Raw genomic sequence first — 13873 nt, forward strand, 5'->3', positions numbered from 1 at the left:
AGGAGAGACGAAGCATTAGTAGTCGGTAGAGCATTAACCATGGCTTCAGAAAAACACATTACCTTATTGAGACATTATTGTGTCAGACAAGTGAACTCAAAATGACTCATAACAATATTGGTTTCACTTATCAGTGATCACAAAGGAAAATAAATGAGATGTCATCTTAACGTTTGTTTCTAGCATTCAAAGGATTGACAGAGAGATGTTTCCATATAAACAGATGGAGACTTCACAGACACAGATGTGATTTATACTTAGACATAGGATATTAGAGACCTTTGGGTTTCGTGTTACAACGGCCAGGGTATTGAGGGAGTCACTATGTGCATGAATGCTTATTGGCAGCCTGGCTCGGCTTCTGGACATATTCCCATACCCAACTCAAGGGAGAGGCTCTATTTTTAACAGGGACTGACAAGACATAGAGACCGACACACACAAACACACACATTGACCGACACAGACATACACACACACACTGACCGACATACACACACATTGACCGACCGACACGCGCACACACACACACACAGGGACCGACCGACCGACCGACCGACACACACACACACACAGGGACGGACCGACACACACACACACAGGGACCGACACACACACACACACACACACACACACACACACACACACACACACACACACAGGGACCGACCCACACACACACACACACACACACACACACACACACACACGGACTGACACACACACACACTCAGGGACCAACCCGACACACAGGGACCGACCAACCCACCCACACATACAGGGACCGACCGACCGACACACACACACACACACACACACCGACCGACCCACCCACACACACGGGGACCGACCCACACATACAGGGACCGACCGACCCACACACACACAGGGACCGACCGACCCACACACACACAGGGACCGACCGACCCACACACACACACACAGGGACCGACCGACCCACACACACACAGGGACCGACCGACCCACACACACACAGGGACCGACCGACCCACACACACACACACAGGGACCGACCGACCCACACACACATTGACCGACACACACACACACACACACACATACTCAGGGACCAACCCGACACACAGGGACCGACCGACACACACACACACACACACACTGACCGACATACACACACACACACACTGACCGACCGACACACACACACTGACAGACATACACACACATTGACCGACCGACCGACCGACCGACCGACACACACACACACACACACACACACACACAGGGACCGACTGACCGACCCACACACAGGGACCGACACACACACAGGGACCGACACACACACAGGGACCAACCCGACACACAGGGACCGGGACCGACCGATCCACACACACGGGGACCGACCGACCCATACACACACACACAGGGACCGACTGACACACACACACACACACACAGGGACCGACCGACACACACAGGGACCGACCGACACACACACACACACACAGGGACCGACACACACACACACACACACACAGGGACCGACACACACACAAACACACACAGGGACCGACACACACACACACACACACACACACACACACACTCAGTGACCAACCCGACACACAGGAACCGAACGACCCACACACACACACACACACACTGACCGACACACACACACACACACACCACACACACACAGGGACCGACCGACCGACACACACACACACACAGGGACCGACCAACCGACACACACACACAGGGACCGACCGTCCGACCCACACACACAGGGACCGACCGTCCGACCCACACACACACACAGGGACCGACACACACACACACAGGGACCGACCGACACACACACACACACAGGGACCGACCGACACACACACACACACACAGGGACCGACCGACACACACACACACACAGGGACCGACCGACACACACACACAGGGACCGACCGACCGACACACACACACACACACACACACACAGGGACCGACCGACACACACACACAGGGACCGACCGACACACACACACACACAGGGACCGACCGACCCACACACACATTGACCGACACACACACACACACACACACAGGGACCGATCGACACACACATTGATTGACCGACCGACACACACACATATACACAGGGACCGACACACACACACACACACACACAGGGACCGACACACACACACACACACACACAGGGACCGACACACACACTCAGGGACCAACCCGACACACAGGAACCGACCGACCCACACACACATTGACCGACACACACACACACACACACAGGGACCGACCGACCGACACACACAGGGACCGACCGACACACACACACACACACACACACACACACACACACACACACACACACACACACACCGACACACACACACACACACACACACAGGGACCGACCGACACACACACACACACACACACACACACACACAGGGACCGACCAACCGACACACACACACAGGGACCGACCAACCCACACACACACACAGGGACCGACCGACCCACACACACACACACACACACACACACACACACACACACACACAGGGACAGACCAACCGACACACACACACAGGGACCGACCGACCCACACACACACACAGGGACCGACCGACCCACACACACACACAGGGACCGATCCACACACACACACACAGGGACCGACCGACACACACACACACACACACACACACAGGGACCGACCGACACACACACACACACACACAGGGACCGACCGACACACACACAGGGACCGACCGACACACACACAGGGACCGACCAACAAACACACACACACACACACACACACACACACACAGGGACTGACCGACACACACACACAGGGGCCGAACAACCGACCCACACACACACACAGGGACCGACCGACACACACACACACACACAGGGACCGACCGACACACACACAGGGACCGACCGACACACACACAGGGACCGACCGACACACCCACAGGGACCGACCGACACACCCACAGGGACCGACCAACAAACACACACACACACAGGGACTGACCGACACACACACACAGGTACCAACCGACCGACCAACAAACACAGGGACCAACCGAACAACCCACACACACAGGGATCGACCGACCCCCCCCCCCCCACACACACACTGACCGACATACACACACATACACACACACAGGGACCGACCGACCGACCCACAAAGGGACCGACACACACACACACACAGGAACCGGCCGACCGATCCCCACACAGGGACCGACCGAACCCCAGACACACACACACACACACAGGGACTGACCCACACACACACAGGAACCGACCGACCGACCGACACACACACACACACACAGGGACCGACCGACCCACACACACACATTGACCGACACACACACACACACACACACACTCAGGGACCAACCCGACACACAGGGACCGACCGACCCACACACACACAGGGACCGACCGACCCACACACACATTGACCGACGCACACACACACACACACACACACACACACACACACACACACACACACACACACACACAGGGACCGACCGACACACACACAGGGACCGACCGACACACCCACAGGGACCGACCAACAAACACACAGACACACAGGGACTGACCGACACACACACACAGGTACCAACCGACCGACCAACCAACCGACCAACAAACACAGGGACCAACCGAACAACCCACACACACAGGGATCGACCGACCCCCCCCCCCCCCCCCACACACACTGACCGACATACACACACATTGACCGACACACACACCCACACACACACACACACACACAGGGACCGACCGACCGACCCACAAAGGGACCGACACACACACACACAGGAACCGGCCGACCGATCCCCACACAGGGACCGACCGAACCCCAGACACACACACACACACACACAGGGACCGACCCACACACACACAGGAACCGACCGACCGACACACACACACACACACACACACACAGGGACCGACCGACCCACACACACATTGACCGACACACACACACACACACACTCAGGGACCAACCCGACACACGGACCGACCGACCCACACACACACACACACAGGGACCGACCGACCCACACACACATTGACCGACGCACACACACACACACACACACACACACACACACACAGGGACCGACCGACACACACACAGGGACCGACCGACACACACACAGGGACCGACCGACACACACACACACAGGGACCGACCGACCCACACACACATTGACCGACACACACACACACACACACACACAGGGACCGATCGACACACACACAATGACCGACCGACCGACACACACATTGATTGACCGACCGACACACACACATATACACAGGGACCGACACACACACACACACACACACACACACAGGGACCGACACACACACACACAGGGACCGACACACACACACACACACACACAGGGACCGACCCGACACACAGGAACCGACCGACCCACACACACATTGACCGACCCACACACACACACTGACCGACATGCACACACATTGACCGACCGACCGACACACACACACACACACACACACACACACACACACACACACACAGGGACCGACTGACCAACCCACACACACACACACAGGGACCGACACACACACAGGGACCGACCCGACACACAGGGACCGGGACCGACCGATCCACACACACGGGGACCGACAGACCCACACACACATTGACCGACACACACACACAGGGACCGACCAACACACACAGGGACCGACCGACCGACACACACACACACACACACACACACACACACACACACACACACACACACACACACACACACACACACACACACACACACACACACACACACACACACACACACACACAGTGACCAACCCGACACACAGGAACCGACCGACCTACACATACACACTGACCGACACACACACACACAGGGACCGACCGACCGACCGACACACACACACACACACACACACACACACACACACACACGGACTGACCAACCGACACACACACACAGGGACCGACCGACACACACACACACACACAGGGACCGACCGACCCACCCGACCCACACACACACACACACAGGGACCGACACACACACACAGGGACCGACCGACCCACCCGACCCACACACACACACACACAGGGACCGACACACACACACAGGGACCGACCGACCCACACACACACACAGGGACCGACCGACACACACACAGGGACCGACCGACACACACACAGGGACCGACCGACCCACACACACTGACCGACACACACACAGGGACCGATCGACACACACACATTGACCGACCGACCGACCGACACACACACACATATACACAGGGACCGACACACACACACACACACACACACACACACACACACACACACACACACACACACAGGGACCGACACACACACACACAGGGACCGACACACACACTCAGGGACCAACCCGACACACAGGAACCGACCGACCCACACACACATTGACCGACCCACACACACACACACACACACACACACACACACACACACACGGACCGACCGACCGACCGACACACACACACACAGGGACCGACCGACCGACACACACAGGGACCGACCGACACACACACACACACACACACACACACAGGGACCGACACACACACACAGGGACCGACACACACACACAGGGACCGACACACACACACACACACACACAGGGACCGACCGACCCACACACACATTGACCGACCCACACACACACACACACACACACACACACACACACACACGGACCGACCGACCGACCGACCGACACACACACAGGGACCGACCGACCGACACACACAGGGACCGACCGACACACACACACACACACACACAGGGACCGACACACACACACAGGGACCGACACACACACACAGGGACCGACCCACACACACACACACACACACACACAGGGACCGACCGACACACACACACACACACACACAGGGACCGACCAACCCACACACACACACACAGGGACCGACACACACACACACACACACAGGGACCGATCAACCGACACACACACACACACAGGGACCGACCAACCGACACACACAGGGACCGACCAACCGACACACACAGGGACCGACCGACACACACACACACACACACACACAGGGACCGACCGACACACACACACACACACAGGGACCGACCGACACACACACAGGGACCGACCAACACACACACACACACACACAGGTACCAACCGACCGACCAACCAACCGACCAACAAACACAGGGACCAACCGAACAACCCACACACACAGGGATCGACCGACCCCCCCCCCCCCCCACACACACTGACCGACATACACACACATTGACCGACACACACACACACACACACACACAGAGACCGACCGACCGACCCACAAAGGGACCGACACACACACCGGGACCGACCGACCCACACACACACAGGAACCGGCCGACCGATCCCCACACAGGGACCGACCGAACCCCAGACACACACAGGAACCGACCGACCGACCGACACACACACACACACACACACACCGACAAACACACTCAGGGACCGACCAACCGACCCACCCACCCACCCACACACACAGGGACCGGCCGACCCACACACACAGGGACCGACCCACACACACACACACACACACACACACACAGGGACCGACCGACCGACCCCCCCACACACACACACACACCGACCGACCGACCCCCCCACACACACGGACCGACCGACCCCCCCACACACACACAGGGACCGACCGACCCCCACACACACACACACACACACACACACACACACACACACACACACACACAGGGACCGACCGACCCCCCCCCCCCCACACACACACACAGGGACCGACCGACCCACACGAGTATGTGAGCGGAGTTATCTGTACTGTGTCCCGCCACCCACCACCCGCCAACCCCTCTTTACGCTACTGCTACTCTCTGTTCATCATATATGCATAGTCACTTTAACCATACCTACATGTACATACTACCTCAATCAGCCTGACTAACCGGTGTCTGTATGTAGCCTCGCTACTTTTATAGCCTCGCTACTGTATATAGCCTGTCTTTTTACTGTTGTTTTATTTCTTTACCTACCTATTGTTCACCTAACACCTTTTTTTGCACTATTGGTTAGAGCCTGTAAGTAAGCATTTCCCTGTAAGGTCTACACCTGTTGTATTCGGCGCACGTGACAAATAAACTTTGATTTGATTTTGAGTTGAGCGGTTGGAAATCCCGCTCATCGCTCATGGAGCTCCACGTCCTTTCAAACCGCTCCACTAAAAACTGCTCCTCACTCACAGGAAAATAAACTCCCACTCCATTCATTAAAAATCCCAATGTAACCATCTATTTTTGTGACTACCTGGATCTACCATTTGGTTTTGAGGTAGTGAAACCAAATGAAAAGCATTATAATAAACATGAAAAGGTGAATGTAAGAAGAGCTCATCATTTCAAATAGGCAACATGTCATACTAAACAGCATATAAACACTCTAAATAGGTCAGGAGCCAGACAGGGAGACTAAGAAAGAACCAAAATGAATTATTCAGGCTATATTATTTCAATTATTTCAAGGCTATAGCCTACAAAGAAATACATTGTGACCACACTAGGCTGGTAAGGAGGCGAAACATTTAAAAAACATGTTGTATTAAATCATTATGGTCTATAAATTGTGCATATAAGCTGCGACTTATTTAAAATTAAATACAAATTAAATCAAAAATGCCTTATTACTCATTTTTGCCTTTGAATTCATTTTTAGAGTCTGTGGCATCAGGCCCATGCGATGGTGCCTGGAGAGCCGGCCAGCAGTGGGGAATATCCTCTCCTTACTGGCAGAGCCACTTGTGATGCTGAACACCCTTTTGGCCAAGCTTGCCGGGCTGGGTAGGGATGCATGATTGTTTTTATTATAATTGTTTTATTTTATTTATAGGCCTCTAGGTTTGTATAATTCAATCAAAACGGAAAGCTCCTTGAAAGTTGGAATATTCCAGGCCTATTGGGACAAGAATATCAATTATGGCCTATTGTATAGATAATAGAACAAAAATGAAGGAAACTTAAGAGAACAGATTTTTTGTTTCTAAATACTTTGGTACATTGACACAATTATCTATTAATTAGCTACCCACCTCGTTCCTTTCTTTTGAAACTGTCTTTTCAGATTCCACAATGATTGTTTAGTTGTGGACATTACATCACCGCACTCCCCCACTTGGTCCTCATCTTCAGAAGTCACTTTGATTTTGCACCTGTGTGTTTTATCAGTTTCTTTATGAAAATATTTAGTGAACTCCATGACAGTAGCTAAAGCAAGGGGCTATAGCAGCACACAAGTAGACTACAAATGCACGCTGGGCCGGGCATGCCCTGAGCTGGTGAAGTGAGCGCTACTGGAGTGGGCTAGAAGGCCGACGCTCCAGCCTTTGGAAATCTCGCTCAGCGCTCCAGTCAAATCGGGAATGCTCCGCTCACACACACACAGGGGCCGACACACACAGGGGCCGACACACGGAAGCCAGCAGTAGAGCGTCTACGCACACGCCTCTTACCTCGTTTTGAGAACTTCTAAGTTCAGTTTCTGTTCCAAGTCCAGCCTTTTCGATCTCTCTTTCTCCAGCTCCTGTTTCAGTGTCTCTATATTGCTTTCTTCTCTAAGCTTCCTCAACTCCTCCTCTGAAAAATAGAGCAATGAAAGCCCATAAGTTTGGCTCAGCCAACACACATTTCTGACTGTTACCACCTTGGTCCTGGTGGGTCACTGCCACAGGCACCTGTACAAACGTGTCAATCTTAAGTCACCGATATTGATCAATTAGCACAGTTGATGAGGTTACCGGTAGAATCAGATGCGGTGCCTGGTTGGGACTAAGTACAAGCTGAACTTTAGGAACAGGGTTGCCTAGCTCTTGGAACAGATATGTTTGCCCATAATTATGTTTACAGTCCCCAAACCATTGAGATGTTATTTGACCGAGCAGAGAGGGGAAAAGGAAGATGAAGTAAACCTTGTCTCATTCAGAACCGGTTGTAAGTCATTAAAAATGTATGTAGCACAGAGTTCTGCCAGAGAACACCTCAACCTACTTTATCACTGTAATTGAACTAAGACCGTAGACAGAGTGAAATGTCCTTTTCATAAGGAATGTTCCCCCCATGACCACAGTATAACAAACAGAAAAGAATGGTTCTCAAGTAGACTCTTTTTTCTCATTCTGTGCTTCTGTAATCAGCAAGATAAATAATTATTTGATTGGATTTTAAAGCGGTGGGTGAAAGCAATTAGAACAAGGTAGACTGGTAGGCAACTGGGTACCAGGGTACAACAGGGTACCAGGGTACAACAGGGTACCAGGGTACAACAGGGTACCAGGGTACAACAGGGTACCAGGGTACAACAGGGTACCAGGGTACAACAGGGTAACAGGGTACAACAGGGTACCAGGGTACAACAGGGTACCAGGGTACAACATGGTACCAGGGTACAACATGGTACCAGGGTAACAGGGTACCAGGGTAACAGGGTACAACAGGGTACCAGGGTAACAGGGTACCAGGGTACAACAGGGTACCAGGGTAACAGGGTACAACTGGGTACCAGGGTACAACAGGGTACCAGGGTAACAGGGTACCAGGGTACAACAGGGTACAACTGGGTACCAGGGTACAACAGGGTACAACTGGGTACCAGGGTACAACAGGGTACAACTGGGTACCAGGGTACAACAGGGTACAACTGGGTACCAGGGTAACAGGGTACCAGAGTAACAGGGTACAACAGGGTACCAGGGTACAACTGGGTACCAGGGTACAACAGGGTACAACAGGGTACAACAGGGTACAACAGGGTACCAGGGTACAACTGGGTACCAGGGTACAACAGGGTACAACAGGGTACCATGGTACAACAGGGTACCAGGGTACAACAGGGTACCAGGGTACAACAGGCTACCTTGGTCTGTCAGTCAGTTGACCGAGGATAACGCCACGGGCCGGAGGCTATAAAAAGCAGTCACTTCCAGACCAGCTTGTAGTCCTTCAGTTTCAGCATTACAAGACATTAGATTAAACCTCTGCAGAACAGATTTGGTCAGGCAAGGCATCTCGAGTATGTGTGGCATGATTTAAAATGGCTTCTCACGAGTCCGCTCCTTTAGCGGTTGGCATTAAAAAGGGAACATACTCATCAACCCATTCCATAATGTGTCAACTGTGACGTACAGGCCAACTCTGGTCCACTTTACATCTCAGGATTCAGTTGGTGAGAGGGGGACAGAGAAGAGGTGTAAAATAATGGAGGGAGATATTAGTGAAAAAATAAGACCAAGGCCGAGAGAGATACTAAGGAGGAGGGGAGGAGAGGACAGGACAGGTGAGAGGAAACAGTTAGTGCAGGAGAAAGAGAAATTAGAAAGAGCTAGCTAGTATTTGCAGCTACTGCATGGCCCCCAATCTGTTCACTGTACTGGGAGAAAGTTCACCTGGCAAGCTCAACACCACAAGAAATTGATAAAGGACCTACTAGAGGGAATGATGGACACCGGTGGTAAAGTTCTAGGTTGAGCAACGCCAGAGCTTGAAAGTGACCGCCTGCCTGTTCTAACAGCTTAGTGTTGTTACCAGCTTACCACAAGGTTACCTGGGACAACAGCAGCCTGGTTAATAATTCAATACAGCTAGAGCCTGCTGCAACGAGGGTCACTGTCTTAACCCTCTAAGCTGGGGGGGGCTAATAATTATGTCAATTAGCCTATCAGAAGCTTCTAAAGCCATGACATTTTCTTGAATTTTCCAAGCTGTTTGAAGGCACAGCCAACTTTGTGTATGTATGTAAACTTCTGACCCACTGGAATTGTGATACAGTGAATTATAAGTGAAATAATCTGTCTGTAAACAATTGTTGGAAAAATGACTTGTGTCATGCACAAAGTGGATGTCCTAACCGATTTGCCAAAACCATAGTTTGTTAGCAAGACATTTGTGGAGAGGTTGAAAAACGAGTTTTAATGACTCCAACCTAAGTGTATGTAAACTTCTGACTTCAACTGTACATCACAAAAATTATTATTTTTACATGACTAGTGAAATTCACTCTACAGTTGATGGTTCATTTCATTACCTTATGAAAACATGCTAATAAGAAATTACGTTCACATTTTGTACACAGCTGGAAAATATACAGATATTTCCTGTACCTACCACACAACATCAAGCTAATTGGAAAATCTGCCACCATAGCAACACAACTTATGACACCCTCTGCAGAATGTTTCCAAGTTATAAATATTCAAGTGTTCCCCTTGATGAATGAGGAACAAAATGTAGCATAGCCGCCCCGTCCACCTAAGCAGGGCATTGACATCATGGCTAAGTTCTCCTGTCGTCATAGTTACACTGTTTTAGGATTTCACCACAGCTTCACACAAGAGAGCAAAAAGCCCCGTTGTTCACATCAATTCCCAACCGTCTTGTAAGCGACACATTCAGCCCAGAAACCAAAGAGCTGATCAAGGCCTAGGGTTCTTAATTTAAACATCTGAATAGTATGAGTCATCTGAAGGCAGAAAACATGTTCTAATTCTTTAGCGCGTCCACATCCTGATCTATCGTTTGTTTCCTGCTACATCAACTGTGACTGGGCCACCATGAGACTGGTGTAAACCACATCCTCTTCCTGGTATCACATGGCATGGAAGTATGTGAATGTACTGAACGTAACTGACATGTTGAATCCATTTCAAAGACGACCCGTCATCAAACCAAAAAACGCTTTCTAAAAAGAGAACGTTCTGGTCTACCTCTTGTTGAGTGAGACGATGTTCGCGCCATTCTCTTGATAGTGAAATGCTTTTCAACAAAAGAAAGCTACATTAATTTCCTTTCAAAGAGGACTAAAGAACTATCAAGGACAAAAGTGCATTTAAAAAATAATAATGTACCGTTATTTTACCAGGTAAGTTGACTGAGAACACATTCTCATTTACAGCAACGACCTGGGGAATAGTTACAGGGGAGAGGAGGGGGATGAATGAGCCAATTGGAAGCATTCCTGTAGAGAAAACCCATAGGAACCTAAAACAACTATACTCAAACTATCCAATCAAAGGTGGATGGAAATAAATGTAAGGCTAGTATAGATATTAGATATTCTCCTCAGATGTGAAACTGGAGTGTGTTGAAGTATTTGTATTTCATTAAGGATCCCCATTAGTTTCTGCCAAGGCAGCAGCTACTGTTCCTGGGGTCTAGCAACATTAAGGAAGTGTCCTCCACTCTAACAGACGAGCTCTCCCTCTTAGCCTCCAATTCTCAACTTCACTAATGGGTTTGGCCCCCATAAAGCCCTACTGTACAAGGCCTTTTCAGGTCACCACCTCATTCATATAGAAACAGACTACTTTTTCTGAATGAGTGCCACACGGCATGCTAACCTGCTAACCAGTAGCTGCTGGGGTTGCTGCAGAGCCAGGAGGGAGAATAGAAAGCCATGTATGCCCCGGATAACCTAGTTATGTAAGTCAAACATTTGCATAGAGGCCTTTATTTAACAATGTGCCAGAGAGCATCCTCTCATTATCACATGCATGGCTTCCCATGCCTGACCAAGCCTCTGGACATGGGGACTGTTGGGGGGACAGGGCACTCAGTTACCACAGTTCTGGGTATGTTTCTACAACAGCAAGTGTTTTAGTAGCCAAATAGGCCCATATCTAAGACATTTAATCTCACTTCAGATTTTTCTGAGCCAGCGGTTAGTTTTAAAGTTGTTGTACCCAGTTTGTAATATAACTGAAATGTATCTCCGACTTTCTGAATTCTGCTATCTCACGGTGCCTTGTTTTGGCTAGCTGCCAACACAAGACAATTTTTCTTAACGTCTCCAACACGCTGTTGAGGTCGCTCTCGTCTTTTATCATAGTATAGTAAATGTCCAACTGTCAGTTTCACTGGACACCTACTAGTATGTTAAGGGAGGTGCTGTATCTTTAACACTGGCTAACAGGGTAAACAAGTTTTTTACTACCGTTACACAGGCTTGTTAGAGTTTGGTATCTTGCCTTTAATGCTCTACTAGGTAGAATTACAATAGTGTTCTGTGTGAGGTCTTCACTTCATTCATAAAGCTATGTATTGTAACATATTGGAGGTAGATGACAGGAGAAAAATCATACAACCATGACCAACTGTCCCAGAATCAGTGTCTGACAGATAGGCCTACAAATGTGAGTCAACAGACCAATGCCTGCCAGGAAATGCAGCATCACTTCACATCCAAATACTTTCCCCTGAGAAACCCAAGCTGTCTGCCATGCTTCACAACAAGTAAACAGCGAGTGGGATAACATCTTCAGGCCGGCCTGGAGATTCCTTAGGTATCGCTATGCAACCTCACCCAGGCATTTCACAATGTCACACAGGAGGAGGTGGGCTGATGTGACTCTCCCTTGTTCTGGCCTGGAGCCAGAGACTAGCAGAGACTATAAAAATGCATTGTGGTTTCTAGCCAGCATAGGTTAATAATTACCAAGAGCAAGGGAGTGGACATACAGAATACTACTGAAGAAACCATTCATACTACTGCTATCCTCCAGTTACTGTACCAGTGGACCAGAAAAGAGACACCCAATGGTCCTTCAATACCTGGCTGCCTTTCTTCAGAGTGGAGTAGCTTAAGTAATATCCTCTATTAATAACCACTGTTTTTATTTACTGGCACAGTAAGAAGGTCCGGGTCTGACCTTTCATGTCCTCTCCCATTGCAGAGCCCTCAGGACGAGCGAGCACACGCACCCCACA

The 13873-nt window shown here is 50.8% G+C and overlaps 1 protein-coding gene across 9 annotated transcripts in view; it reads right to left on the reverse strand.

Annotated features, from left to right (window-relative positions):
- The window catches only part of LOC115192763 (GRAM domain-containing protein 4), a 55491-nt gene that overhangs the window by 15739 nt on the left and 25879 nt on the right, over positions 1–13873 (reverse strand). For 8 of the 9 annotated variants that reach the window (XM_029751584.1, XM_029751583.1, XM_029751592.1 and 5 more), the window contains one exon: positions 8629–8752. In XM_029751584.1, coding sequence (XP_029607444.1) covers positions 8629–8752 — 124 coding nt within the window. Of the gene's footprint in view, positions 1–8628; positions 8753–11275; positions 11380–13873 lie in introns of those variants that run through there. The other variant, XM_029751591.1, reaches the window with a different exon arrangement.

The sequence above is a fragment of the Salmo trutta genome, chromosome 4 (genome assembly GCF_901001165.1).
Source record: "Salmo trutta chromosome 4, fSalTru1.1, whole genome shotgun sequence".
Taxonomy (NCBI): domain Eukaryota; kingdom Metazoa; phylum Chordata; class Actinopteri; order Salmoniformes; family Salmonidae; genus Salmo; species Salmo trutta.